The 15088-nt window shown below is 40.3% G+C and overlaps 1 protein-coding gene and 1 long non-coding RNA gene across 2 annotated transcripts; both read right to left on the reverse strand.

Moving 5' to 3' along the window:
* Positions 1-706: 706 nt before the first annotated feature.
* On the reverse strand, positions 707-2263 carry LOC128450075 (uncharacterized). Its single transcript, XR_008339942.1, has 3 exons — positions 2233-2263; positions 930-1003; positions 707-826 (listed from the first exon to the last, which is right to left on the reverse strand). It is a non-coding gene; the product is annotated as an uncharacterized LOC128450075 (long non-coding RNA).
* Positions 2264-8240: 5977 nt separating this feature from the next.
* LOC128449181 (sialic acid-binding Ig-like lectin 12) lies at positions 8241-10264 on the reverse strand. Its single transcript, XM_053432234.1, has 3 exons — positions 9935-10264; positions 9193-9603; positions 8241-8569 (listed from the first exon to the last, which is right to left on the reverse strand). Exons 1-3 carry the CDS (start codon positions 9993-9995, stop codon positions 8241-8243), a joined length of 801 nt encoding a protein of 266 aa, XP_053288209.1. The 5' UTR covers positions 9996-10264.
* Positions 10265-15088: the final 4824 nt, after the last annotated feature.

Genomic DNA, 15088 nt, shown 5'->3' on the forward strand with positions numbered 1-15088 from the left:
TCTGTAGAGAGGAAGCAGAATCTTCTTTAAAGAAGGCACTTTATGATTTTATTGTTTTTCTTCCCTCTAGTCTGTGTTACATATGTTTCTTGTAAATGTAAAAGTCCTGCAGAGCAAAATATCCAACAATCAGTGGTAAAGGGAACTCCTCTCCTGAAGCTCCTTAACTCCTCTTCATCAGTTCAGCTGATATGAATTATTGTACAAAAGGACAAAGTTGGGGGACAAAGCTTTTGAAACAAGAGCCCTGAGGCTCTGAAACAGCCTGAACGAGGACATACAGCAGACTGAGTCAATAGGTGAAAACAAACTTTTATCTTTCTTCATTCACTGATTTTACGTAGGTCTAGTTTTCTGTTCGTTTATTTATTCTTCTATGACAGATTTTTGTAGCCAAATTGATTGTGAAACTATGAAGAGTGAATCTTTTTGTGCCAAACTGCTCTAGAGTCATAACTGATCTTGAAGAGTTCAAACCATCGACTAAAAGTGAAGTCAAAGTGTCTAGATCGCCACCTGGTGCCTGATTGCAGTATAAATCTCACCTCATGAATTTTTGTAAATGGGACATGAACCAAACTAAAAAGTCAAAATACACATCAACTAAAATGATCTCAAAGATTCATTCTGTCTGTTCAAACATCCATTTTTCATGTACGTTAGGTTAATAATTATATTTCCACCCGGAGGAGCCTTGGTCCTCGGGCAGGAAGGACACATTTGTGTCCTGATTGTAATTTTATGTATATTCTGAAACATATTTCCATATTCAGATTTGTATTGTACATACATTTAACGGGACTTCCATAGTCACTTGTAGAAACATCTGTCGGTGAAAACACAAGTGGAGAAGTCAGTTAATCTTTAATGCAAATGTTGGAAAAAAAAACACCAACTTCATTTTCAAAATGGAAAAATAAAATCCTTACGTTTTATTAGGGCCAGAAAAACCAACCACGTGACTGTCTGAGCCTCCATCTCATGTGGGACTACAACTGGATTTCTGAAACAAATTAAAAATTAAAAGTGGATAAAAACATCTTAAGATCACATAACTTTCTCTATTTACTGTAAAACGTGTGATTATAAGTTATTTTTCAGCTTGTGTCAGAATTTCCTTCTTCCTCTTTTCATTTCTTTTACTGACAGTTAGAGTTGTCTTTGTTTTGTTCCTCATGTCAAAATGGTTGTGAACTTGTGGTTTGAAAACACAAAATTCACCTCACCTCTATGCAGAATTAATCATTTATTCAAGGAAATTAAGTGTTTTTGTTAATCCCAGAGTTCAGTTTCTTTTTTCCTTTAATAACTAAAGTATTTGTCGTATCTTTGAAGCAGCAGTGTCTTGTCGAAGTTGGTGTTTGAAGAGAGGAGACGCGGACCCAGAACTTGCAGCATAACAGAATTTATTACACAGAAGTTTCACAGGTCAGACGGGCTCCATGGTATGCCCGGAGAATTCACAAAGGCCAGATAGTGAAAATCTGGCTCGCCTCCGCCAGGCAAGCCCTTTTATAGAGGAGTTGTTTACCACAGAACTATAGATAAAATGACGTAGCACATAGGGTCTATGTCTAAATTTGCACATGTTTTTAGTTACTATAAGTTTGAAGTCAACCCCCACATCTTTGCTCCTCCCTTAGCAGGCAAGATAACATATGATAGGTCAAAGATCATTCCCCAGAGGGGGACGAATACCTCAAACTCAAAACTTAGGAGGAAGCATGTCCGCATAGGATATACACATATTAGAAAGCTCCGTTAGCTGAATTTACAACAGTAACATGCCATCATTTTATATAACCATGTTCAAGCTGAATATACAACATATTGTTTATTTTCTGTTTTCTTTTTTAATTTTATTTGACATTAGCTACTTGTCCGACTAACTTTTATTCAAAGAACCCAAAGAACACATATACAATATGTCGACTGGAAAATAACAGTGTATTCATTACATTTACATTTTTGAACCTTTAGTCTGAAATATACAGTTTAAAAAGTCATATCTGGTTCTTTGGGTTCATCTCAGTCTTCAGGGAACTACGACGTCTGAAACCGATGTTTGAGTTTTCATTTGGAAAAAAGTTTTTCAACTGACTGGAAGAAAAGAGTTTTAAATTATTATAAATTTTAGTGTATCTACTGTAAATACAACTTCTGAAACACTTTATTTTACTCTAGTAGATTAACATCATGAGGAGATAAATAACCATAGAAGCTTGTTCTTACCTCAGAGGACCCACTTGTATCAGTCTGTCACACACAGCCTCACTCCGAGAATGAGACTTTACAGAAAAAGGAAGTGTTCACACTTTGAAAGGGGATGCAAAGAAATGATTATCATCCCCTGTCATGCAAACCAGAAACCAGCTTCTTGAAGTTGTTCTGATTACAGTGATAGAGTTTGCAGCTTCTCACAGTATCTGCACTCAGATGCTCTTCCCCCCACTTCCTCTATTAGTTGTTGTTTGTGGTGAAGTCTTGTTCACAGACACAGAGCAGTTTTCAGTACTACATATTTATTTTGAGAATTCCTGCTCACATAGTATTCACAGTGTCTCTATTTAAAACTTCATCTAACAATGTGAAAACGTATCAAAAGGGTTTGTGGAGAGATGAATAACCATAAAAGTGCAGGTGAACAACACGTAAACAGGAAACATCTCACACAGAGAAAAGCATTTCACTCCCCGAGAGCTGCAGCCACGATCTTCTCGGCATCAGCCGCCATTTCATCAATGGCGCAGTTCAGAGCTTGCAGCATGGCTGTGAAGGAGCGGCTGGCATAATGGACGTGTCTGGGCATGGCCATCTCCACCAGCTTTAACGACACCGTGGCCAAGTCCTGTTCTGCCGCCGCCAGCCGCCGCTTCACTTCCCCTTTGGTAACCTCCCCTGACAGCACACAGGTCCGCAGCCCTTTAAGTCTCGGGGGTTCCACGCCTCGCTGCCGGGCCAGTCGCTCGACTGATTTGTCATCCAGGCACAGAGATAACTGAGCTTTCGTCAGGATCCACACCGCTACTCACGCGTCCACCATAGAAGCCAACGGGGGGGGCGGGAACGGCAGACATCCCAACAGATAGCGACGCAGAGGCCCATCGTGGAGCTTTGAAGGTCTCCTTTTTCTGGGTGACCAGGGCTGAGGTGAGCGTCGGGAGAGCCAAGAGAAGGGCTTGGGCTCGGATCTCTGGAAGGTCTTTGCCCAAGTCGTCCAACAGACTGCCCTTCCACAACTTATGACCCTTCACCTGTCTTTAGTTGTTCAGGAGAGCATGACCCAGACAAATACCTTCATCTGAAGTAACTTAATCAGCTCCATGCAGGTCCGGACCTCGGTATTATTTAAAAATGTGTGTATGTGGGCGGTGGGTGAGTGAGTAGGAGGTGGAGTGGATCATCTTCTGGTAAATATACAAGGTAACGTAGTGTTAACGTCTCCTGCTCGACCTCCAGACCGGAGTCGGTGACGTACAGGGGAGACGTCTGTTCTCCTCCCGGGCTGAAGCCGCTTCTCACTTCAGGGTTCACACCCTTCACTTTCTGCAGCAGTAGAGAAATAACAGAGAAGCTGTTGTATTTGTTTTCCAACACACTGTAACTGACCTTGTCCATCTTTATACTTTCTCTCTCTCTCTCTCTCTCTCTCTCTCTCTCTCTCTCTCTCTCTCTCTCTCTCTCTCTCTCTCTCTCTCTCTCTCTCTCTCTCTTGACCACTCACTCTCTTAAACACATTGAAGCTCTACTCTTACAACACAAGGCCGATCAGTGAATTGATGGACAGAATCTACTCTGCACTGTAACAATGTAAATATCTGAGCTGGGTTGTTGTGTTTCTTCACTGAGACTCAAATGAAGAGATTTCTTCAGACACACTTTCCTTTGGGAAGGAACAAGAGGCTGAAGTCAAGCCCAAGAAAGAAAGACAGAAAGGAGGTGATGATGAGAGAGAAGGACCAGTGTTCCCACTGTTCCCACTCAGGGCACTATTAGTGTTATATAACTGTGCTGTTGAATACAAAGAAAGAAAGTTCATAATTTGTTCCAACATATTTCATTTTATTTTGAGCAACAGGATATTTACATTTCAGGTGTGTGGGTTTGGATTAAGTTCACAACACTGGAAAGCACAAAAAAAAACATTCAGCAGTGATTCTCAGCATTTCTTGTCCAACTGCATGTAATTTATATATATATAGATTATATCAAAAGTTATTAATACAATCATTTTACACTCACATTATTTACATTTTAAGTTTCAAAATATTTAGCTTTGTTCACTATTTTCTCCAGAACCTTTAATTAACAGTTTTAAATATTGATATATTATATTTTAGCTCAGTAATGTAACTTCTGTGCCTTCTTGCTAACTTGTTTTAAAATATTCCTAATGGCAACATGGTTTAACACATGAACTCTTCAGACTCTCTGTGATGACTTATTGTGAATATAAACTTCCTCAGGCCCGAGGTAGCTGTAAAAAGCAGGACGAGAACATCTCGGGTCAAATCCTGACGTCAGAGTAAAGACTCTCATCTTGGTGTGAGCTGCTGGAGTCTCTGTTGGTCGTCTGACGTCGGGGCGTCGCTGTGAATCTCACCTGTGGAAAGTTCAGCTCCACTTCACCTTCACTGGTGTGGTCGTCCAATAGAGTTGGAGATGTTGGTGCACGTGCAGCTGCATCACTAACGTCATCATAGTCCTGCAGGCTCTCTGGTTCATTCTAGGATGAGAGTGAAGGTAGTTTATAGATTATTTGTGTGACACTCTCTGGATGTAAGTCAACATAAAGTTCATACAAGACTCACATCTGATTCTCTAAGGACTTGAAGACATTTTTCTTGATTTAATTGTTTTGTTTGTTGCACAGAATAAATGGGTGAAGGGGAGGTTTCATCTTCTGACGATTTTTGTTTCTTCTAACCACATGATTATCAAGCAGCAGCTGAATCTCTTCATTCAGGCTCTAAAATGGATGCTGCACAGGTTGTCTTTTAAATAATGGCCCCAGTATTCTGAGATATAAGTGTACTGATAGACAGCTACTGACAGGGCAAACAGTGAGGACAGGATATGGAAGAACAAGGAGGGAAAAGCAACAGCTTGAACAGTAAAAGACACATCTGCCTGTAGAGCCAGATTAATACTGATGATAGAAGATGGAAGGCAGTAGCTCTACATGGTCAATTTGAGGGGTTGGAGATATCATGATAGATTATTTATCATTTTAAAATCTAATGTGCACATGTTGTTGTTTTTTTTTCAGATCCTTGGATCTTGTGTTCTTAACATAAAATTAACAAAACATTCTGGGACTTTGGAGGCTTTGTAATATCACCATTAAAACATATTTGATTACATATTATTGAAATTATGACATCATTTAGAGTATTTAGAAGAATTAGTAGTTTTACAGCTGTAACAGGTCAGAAGTGATGAGGCACAGGCTTAAATATCCTGAATCTTATACCTGTACTCTCCATAATCACTGTTTGCTATGATTTCCAATATACAAATAGTCAATTAGAAATAGATTTTTAAGATCAAACAAATCTGTCATTACCGAAAAACCAGAAGGGGATTCATTGTTTGTTGTCCCTTGTTGAACAGATTTCCTCCAGTATCTGAAAACATAGAGGGACATGATGTGGTAAAACAAGCCAGACCGTCTCTGAAATGTATTTATTTAATTTGATCAAATGCACTTCTTATTCATTCACCTTAAATTTACCACAATTACACTGATAATCATCAGGAGAAGTAGAGCAACAATGAGGAACCTCAGGTTCTCCAGATAGTCTCCTGTGGTTAGAAGAGAGAGAGCATCATATAGACACTGAGTTGTGAACATGGAGAATTAGTTTAAACTTTATTCCTTGTGCAGATATTTATTTAAGACTGAACTAGAAATACTGTTCTGTAGTTGTTTACCTCCATCAACCAAGATTCACCGGGCCACTGTGACCTTTGACCACTGATATCTAATCACTTCACAGTTTTGAGTTCTCATTGAAAGTTGAGGAATTTCTCTAAAGGCGGTTTTGTAAAATTACTTTCAAGAGGACAAGATACGTGTTTTGTGAGGCCACTGTGACATTGACCTTTGACCTTTGACTGCCAAATCAAATCACTAACTCCTTGAGTCTAATTGTGTGTTTGTTCCCTCAAGGCGTTACGTGGGTATTGCTTTTACAAGGCAAAAGTATGCTTTGTGAATTCACAGTTTTGTGAGGACACAATCTTAACCTTTGACCTCCACATTCTTAAAATGTCATTCCTGAATCACACTGAACATTTACATTTAAGGTTTAAAGAAATTCCCTCAAGACCTTCTAGAGATGTCACGTTCACAAACATAGGACGTATGGACATACAACCAGAAAACATGATCTGAAACCTCCCACATGTCTCCTGAGCAATAAAACACACAGTTTTAAGACCTTGAAATTCACTCACGTTCAAACAGATGGACGGGATCAGACAAAGCATGATCTACTTCATTTTGTGCGATGCAGTAGTAGACTCCTGACTGGTTTGAGTACACTGTGTGGTTTTGATGCTCTGACACAAGTTCATCCTGTTCCTCTCCCTGACTCTTCCTGTACCATGAGTAGTGTTGGACTGGGGGAAAGCTGTGACTGAAGCAGCTCAGCATCACGGAGCTCCTCCCGTCAAGCTCCTGCTTCTCTGCCGACTCCGTGATGTGTGTGTGTTTTGGAGAAACTAGCCGGGAAATTCAGGAGAAAAGACAACGTCATTTTCTGAACATCATCAAAGATCAAAAATGAATAACACAACAAATCTTTAAAGCCAGACTGAGAAGAATGTGAAACTTTAAATGGGAGGATAAAACAGACTGGCTTCAGATTCACCTGGTGAAACTATCAAGTTTTTTCTCAACAATCTCTCTTTGAAGCAAACTACAGCCACTGATTTAATGTTACTGTTCCTTTTTTTTTAACTTATTTTTTAGCAGGTTTGCTAAACGTTATTTTGAATGATTTGTTCAAAATGTCTATCTGAAATAGATTTTTGAAGTATAAAAAACTTTAAATATCGATAAATAATAAACAAAGCTTTTGTACTAAGACAAAGTTTGGGAACAGAGTTTTAGAAATAAGAACCCTGAAGCTCTGCAACACCCTGACTAGCTTAAAACTAAAACTAATACTTTTATCTTACTTTGATCTATAATTTGACATAGTTCTAGTTTTTATTATTTTCTTGTAATTTGGGAATCACTTTGTTACGTTGTTTTGTGAAGTGCTATTTAAATATATCAAGTTATGACAACAACCACTTTAGTCATGTTGAAATAGACGTTTTCAGTTAAAAGAAATGTTGGATAAGTTTAATGAATGAATTAATTTAAACAATAGTGAAAAGAACCCTGTGTTGTTTTTGACATGGTGGAGTAATGTTTTCTTCTTTTTAGAACCTTCACATCTGAAAAATACATAAGAAAAGCTACTTTTTTATAGATAGATTGTCTAAAGGAAGATTTGGTTTGATCTGTTTGGTTGAAAAAAAAGGCCGCAGCTGAAACAATCACATTTCACCACCAACTCCTCCCACTCACTGTCCTTTTAGCCCTCAGTGTTCTGGGCACGGCAGAAGTCACAGTAAACTTGTGGGAGAGAGAGTTGATGGGTCGTGAATTAAGATTATTTTCAGCGATTTTGAAAGACTGATTATTTGTGTTGATCCTCATCAAGGTGAGAGTTGACTGTGGGAAACTTTCAACAGTGCAGCTGACTCTGATGGTCTGACCTTCTGTGACCTCAGACCTCATAGACAGTATAGGTTCAGTGGGCGGGTCTGTAGAGAGGAAGCAGAATCTTCTTTAAAGACGGCCCATTATAATTTTATTGTTGTTCTTCCCTCTAGTCTGTGTTATATAAGTTTCTTGTAAATGTAAAAGTTCTGCAGAGCAAAAGATCCAACAATCTGTGGTAAAGGGAGCTCCTCTCCTGAAGCTCCTAAACTCCTCTTCATCAGTCCAGCCCATACGATTTAAAGTACTAAGAAAAAGTTGGGGGGACCAAGAGCCCTGAGCTCTGCTGTGACATTAAAGATAGAGAGAGTGGCAGTTCCTCTTTCTTCTTTGTAATAGAGAAAGTCATTGATTGTGGTTTTCCGCAGAGTTGTTCCTGTTCCATTTCTGCTCTGTCATATAATGTGGTTAAAGCACAAAGTTTCCATTTGTAAAATACAGCCCCTCAGAAATGAAGTAGTTTCTACTCACAGGTCACACTCAGAGTCGCCGTCTCCTCTGTGCTCACGTTTCCTTGGAAGAGGACCGTGCAGGTGATGTTGGTTCCGTGATGTTCAGCTGAAGGGGAGAAGGACAGAGTCGAGCTGCGTCTCTTAGCGAACTCAGTTACATTCTCAGTTTTGAAGGCCGTGATGCTTCCTCTGAGGTCAGCGTCGCTCTCTCCTCCTCCTCGCCACCTCCAGGTGAATGTAGGTTCAGATCCAGAGCAGAGACCAGGAGCAGTGCAGGTCAGTGTGGTCAGCTGTCCTTCAGTCAGAGGTGGAATCATCACTGTGGGCCTCTGACTCAGACCTGATGGGAGACCAGTTCATGAATGGAGTCAGATCAGAACGTCATCATTCACTTCATTCACATTTTTTTAAATGGGGCAACGATAGGAATCTGTATCAGCTAAACAACGGCCAAAATTACTTTATGTCCCACCCATAGACTGTGAATAAAGATGGACGACATGACAGCTCCAATAAAGTGAAGCCAAATTCCCTTGATCACCCTCTGGTGGTTGCCACCTCCATGTTAGTAAATGGGACATGGATCAAAAACTCAAACTTCACCTCAAATGAACTTTTCACAAGAACTGTTTCCGTCACTTCCAGGAGATCATATCACACTGATGTTTGTTAAATTTCAAATTCTTCAGAAAGTTTGTTTCTAATACGTTTTTTGGTGTTAGCCTCTGTAACGGGATGAAACATCTTAACTGGTCTTACAATCGGTTGAGCCCATGAACTGACGGGACTTTGACACCACTCTACATCACAACATCTCTACTGTGCAAACTTTGACACCAAAAGTGCAACGTGGCATAACACGTATTTTGTATAACGGAAGGAAATGGAGAAGTGTCGTTCATGTTTATTTGCAGCCTATGGCCCCAAAACACCAAACATGTCATACAGCAGAATGGTTCATACCTTGAACAGAGACAGTTGCTCTTTGGAAGAATTTGGAAAATGAACCTGAACTCGGTAAAGTGTTAACTCTGAGTCGATATGCTCCAGAGTCCGACTCCTTCAGGTCATTGACGATGATGCTGCAGTTTTTCTGGCTCACATCAGACTCCAGCAGTGACACTCGTCCTTTAAACTCCGACTGAACCTGATCGCTGAAGGTTTTACTGTTGAAAAATATGTCTCCATAACCACATCTCTGTCCAGCCGGGTCACATTTAAACCAAACTATATGTAAGACTTTGATATTCTCAGGAACAGTGAAGGAGCATGGTATCACAACACAGAGTCCGGCCTCCGCTGTTATTTCTCCTTCAACTAGAGTGATACAGTAATCTGTCAACGGACAACTTTGTTTCCCACACACTGAAGAACCTGTTAATGCAAACATTAAGAGAAAAACAGGGAGAGAGATTATTCAAACTTTTAAAATATACCAAAAAAGAAGAAAGATAGAAAAAAATAGATCATATGAATCTGTCAGTTTTACACAGTTTTATATATATATAGGAAATGATGTCAACAAACTCGACACAGAGGAATTCAAATATTACACGTATAATACTTTGGAAAACAAATGTATAGTTGAAATCCTAATCCCAAATTAAAACCTTGTCAGTAGCAAATCTTTTTAATGGCAAACTATTTCCACCTATTTTCTTCATAACTATAAAGTTGGCATATAAGTAAAATAAAAAGTGAATACCTGTCTGAGCATCGCTGACTCTCACAGAGAAAAGCAGAGTCGCCCAGATGAGAACAAACATCTCTTCTTCTTCTTCTTCCTCCAACGAACCTGACACAGAACATACAGTAACGGAACCAGAGGACAGTCTACCATCGAAATCATCGTCTTAATAAAGGATGCTGCCTGTTCAGATTTTCCTTGAGTCGCTCTTTTAGGAGAACAAGCAGCAGCTCTGAATCGATTTACATCTCACACCTTCACTTCACCAGGAATGTGGCAAAGATGGTTACATAAACCTTTACATTTCAGAACATTATATATGTCAAGCATTAGTTAAATGTTGTATTTTACCTTTCTCTCTCCCTCTCTCTCTGTTTCTGCTCTGAAGTGAATTCTGCTCTTGTTTCTTTTCTGTCTACTCCCCAATTATCACACTCAACCGTTTAAGGAAGTCACTGCTGAGAAATGTTTTTCCTGTGCACATCGACAGGCTTTTACACACTGTGATGTGTAAGAGGCTGAAACACCATATTTGTCTTTGTGTATTTTAATAGGAGCTTTCTGCAGAAAGGATCAACAAAGAGAGTCACAGGGATCTCAGTGAAGATGGAGAACAGTCAAATGCAAGGATCTTATATAGAAGAACTAAGGCCGTTTGTCCGAGCCAGTTCAGACTGGTTCTGTAGGCCAAGATTGAGACAGGAATTAGTTTTCTCAGTTGTTAACACTCAAAAAGCGAATATTCGGCACAATTTGCACAACCTTCACTTCATGTACGAATCGCTCGACCCAGTTTGGCACTACTTCACACTCCCTTATCTGCATTAGACTCTGACTTCCTTCATTACACACTGATGTCAATTACACATCACCTTGTTGTCAAAACACTACTGTTGGGACATGGTTTTTGTGCAAACCACAGGCCTCCCTTCAGTCAAACTGGAAACAGGCAAGCCGCATGTTCTGGAGTGAACTCAGTCTCCCAGAGTGCCACATGTTCCCTTTGTCTTAAGACAGTCAAGGAACTCAGTCTCCCAGAGGATGTAACAGGATGCTGCATGTCCTGGGATTTGGGCAATATCACACAAAGGTGTCAAGAACCTGGGGGGTCACTCCTATTGGTCACTCTGGTCCAAGACCTGTGAGGTCACCGGGGCCAATATAAGGAGAGGTCTGCCTAAAATCTCTCTCTTTCTCCAATCCTCCCGAGGGCGGAAGGCTGCTAAAGCCTCTCTTCTCTCATCCCTCCAAGGACGGAAGGCATCTACAGCCTCTCTCTCCTACATCGCCAAGGGGGGGGGGCCTGGCTGATCCAGCTTCCTTCTCTATCCAACCCACAACCGGAGGTCAGAGGTGCAGCTCCCAGCTCACCCCTCTCAAGGAAATCTCCTCGCCCTTCAAGCTCTACAAAACTCCTCGTAGCGACGCGATGTCCTGCAGGAGAACTTCAACCAGCATCTGAGCACACGGCTCGACAGAATCGCGAATGCAGAACTCTACGACCACCAACCCAGGAGACGTCACAGAACTACAACTGGACTGCAACTTCTTTTCCCCTTTCCCTCGGACTGGTAACATAATCTGGGCTTAATAATTATACTACGCTAAGCAAGACTGTTTATTTGATTGGTGTGTGTTTATAAGTTTGATATGTGTTGTGATATTGTGGCAACAAGTTATTTGAAAGTAATTGTTAGTTAGGCCCTTCATAGGCCTCCTTTGTAGGTCTCTCTGACTCTTGCATTATCTGATTAACATCTCCACAGACACACGCATAGTCTCCACCTAATTAAACCTACCCCCATAAAGCAACCTCAGAAGAAGGGGGGGGGCTCTTATCTTAGGGACCATTTTTAAAGCATGCTAATTTACATTCACACACACACACTCACACACCTCCTTGTTAGTTAGTTTGATTGTTTAGTAATTTGTGTTTTTATACTTTATTATGTTCATAATAAATGTTCTTCTTTCACAAATGTTCTGTCATTAATATTGCATAAGTGAATCTTGCCAACTGTTACACTGTTAAGAACTCCATAAACCTTCATTGTTCATTATATAATCTTTAATGGTAAAATATTGAGATTTCTAATTGAACTAGATCTAAATGAGACTGATCTTAATCAATAAATTGGCTATCTTTTCCCTTTTATGAAGGGTGGTGCCCCGCGAGAACTTTAACCAATTAAAGTTATGATTTAATATTAATATTTTAAATATTAATGTTTTACATTTTATTTTGATAACCAAATTTATTGAGTGCCTAAAGGCACACCATTCTATGGTAACACTTTTTACGTACTATTGCACAACACTACACACAATGTTCAGTTGTTGCACACACTTCTCAAGTAAAATCTCCAAGCATCAACCTACAACACATAAATACTAAAATCTCTAAACATTCAGGTCTGTTGAGCCTCTGTGTTGTTTGATGAACAATGGAGAACTTGGAAGATATCGACAACCAGAGAAAGAGAGGGGTAAGAGTGAGAGGAGGAGGAGGAGGAAGAGGTGATGCCTAATTCATTTTCACCTCATTTACACAGCCGAACAGGAAACTGAAACTGTAGATATGGTTCGTGAGAACAACTCTATCACACTCAGACAGATAAAAACTAGGATCCTGGCTGACCATGCTACATTTAGAAACGTCCAGACCGTCATTGGACTGTATTCTTCAAAGGAATGCCATGTGGATGAAACAAGTGTTCAGGGTCCCATTAGAACGGAACAGACAGCATCAAGGAGTTATGGTGAGAGTTTGTACTTGTAAGTACCAACATTCAGCACTGACACATGCATGTATTGTACCTGTAATCCAATATTGTTCCTTTTCTAGAGTGTCTCACTGTAGCCCACTGTGTTGACCTCTCTGTGTCCATACTGTAACTTGCATTCTCATGCTGATCCAGGAGCATGACACAGCTCATGTGTTGTACCAGTACATCTTTATTTATGAGGTGGGATTCAACCTGGTGAAGAGGAGGTGACGGGGCAGAAACGTCATTGGCCAGCGGGCCATTGTTGAGGTCCCCGGCCAGCGTGGTGGGAACATCACAATGTGTGCTGCAATGAATCACCATGGGATCTTGCACCGTCCTGCCCACCTAGGGGCCTATAACGCTGCCTGTCTCCTCGTCCTCCTGGATGGCCTGCATGACCTGCTGGTACCACCTGACCAGACAGAGGACCCATAGTGGATCAATCACGTTGTCATCCGGGACAATGTGAGCTTTCAAGTGCGGGAGTGGTTCCAGGACCACCCACATTTTTCCATTCTATACCTTCCACCTTATTCTCCTTTCCTGAATCCCATTGAGGAATTCTTTTCAGCTTGGAGGTGGAAGGTATATGAACGGAACCCACCGGACCGGGTCCCACTGCTCCAGGCCATGGAGGAGGCCTGTGGCGACGTGAGTGTCGAGGCCTGTCAGCATTGTGTGTGTGAGGTTTTTAGTTTTCTGTGTGCAGTTTTGAGAAAGCCGTTATTGTTTTGAAAAACGTGTGTTAAAAATTGTGAAAAACTGTAATTTTTGTGAAGGGGGGGGGGGGGGGTTGAGCAGGCCGGTTTACAGAACTGTTCTCTGTGTTTACCGAAATAAACCTTTTTATGCTGCATATTTGTGTGCTGTTTTATGTTTGACTATGAAAAAAGTAGGCCTACACTGAGACATTTACAAAAGGAGAAATGGCTCATTCATTCATATGGTGTTTTCCATTTTGATGATTGTGTTTTCAATTTTGCACTTCAGTGTGCTGTAAATGCTTGATAGTGTGCAAGCAAATGCTTAGTTGTGTGTTCCCAATGAATGGTATGTGTGTGTCATTTGAAAATATGGCTGTGTGTACCAAATGAAAACACGAGTTCCATTTTGTGAACAGGTAAGAGATTTGATGGCAAAGAGTCATCTTGCAAAGGGAGTGTCAGGTTTAGCATTTTGTGTGTGAGGTTTTCAGTTGTCTGTGTGCAGTTTTGAGAAGCCGTTATTGTTTTGAAAAACGTGTGTTAACAATTGTGAAAAACTGTAAGAAGACATTTAGAAACATTACACCTCAGTCACATGCAGGCACGTGCATAGACATTTTGGGCGGCAGGTGCTCAAACCCCAAAAAAGGGCACCCATTGCCAAAATTATTTATGAAATTAAAAATAATAATAATAAATAAATAGTAGAACAGTAAAACTTCCTTTAAATTCTCTGCCTGTCTGTCTGTCTGTCTGTCAGTATCTCTCTCCCTGTCTCTAGTGAGCGCCGCCGAGCATGTCGGGGCGAAATTTGTGCACGTGCCTGCTCACATGCATGTGTTCTTTTTCAAGACGTAATTTAAGGTTGAAATGGTCCGTTTATAGAAATGCATCACAAAATAATGTGCTTTCTTGACGCAATGCATTTTGTGTGTACATGCATGTTCCCGAAACTTTTCACACTGTGACATGTTCACAAATCCAACAATAATGTCAATAAACTTAAAGTTCATCATTTGTTCCAACATATTTCATTTTATTTTGAGCAACAGGATATTTACATTTCAGGTGTGTGGGTTTGGATTAAGTTCACAACACTGGAAAGCACAAAAAAAACATTCAGCAGTGATTCTCAGCATTTCTTATCTAACTGCATTTCATTTATATATTATATAAAAAGTTAATTTTACAATCATTTTACACTCACATTATTTACATTTTAAGTTTCAAAATAAGGATTTTAACCGTTTACCCCTCACATTTAGCTTTGTTCACTATTTTCTCCAGAACCTTTAATTAACAGTTTTAAATATTGATATATTATATTTAAGCTCAGTAATGTAACTTCTATGCCTTCTTGCTAACTAGTTTTAAAATATTCCAAATGGCAACACGGTTTAACACATGAACTCTTCAGACTCTCTGTGATGACTTATTGTGAATATAAACTTCCTCAGGCCCGAGGTAGCTGTAAAAAGCAGGATGAGAACATCTCGGGTCAAATCCTGATGTTACAGTAAAGACTCTCATCTTGGTGTGAGCTGCTGGAGTCTCTGTTGGTCGTCTGACGTTGGGGCGTCGCTGTGAATCTCACCTGTGGAAAGTTCAGCTCCACTTCACCTTCACTGGTGTGGTCGTCAAATAGATTTGGAGATGTTGGTGCACGTGCAGCTGCATCACTAACGTCATCATAGTCCTGC

This window comes from Pleuronectes platessa, chromosome 10, assembly GCF_947347685.1.
Source record: "Pleuronectes platessa chromosome 10, fPlePla1.1, whole genome shotgun sequence".
Classification (NCBI taxonomy): Eukaryota; Metazoa; Chordata; class Actinopteri; order Pleuronectiformes; family Pleuronectidae; genus Pleuronectes; species Pleuronectes platessa.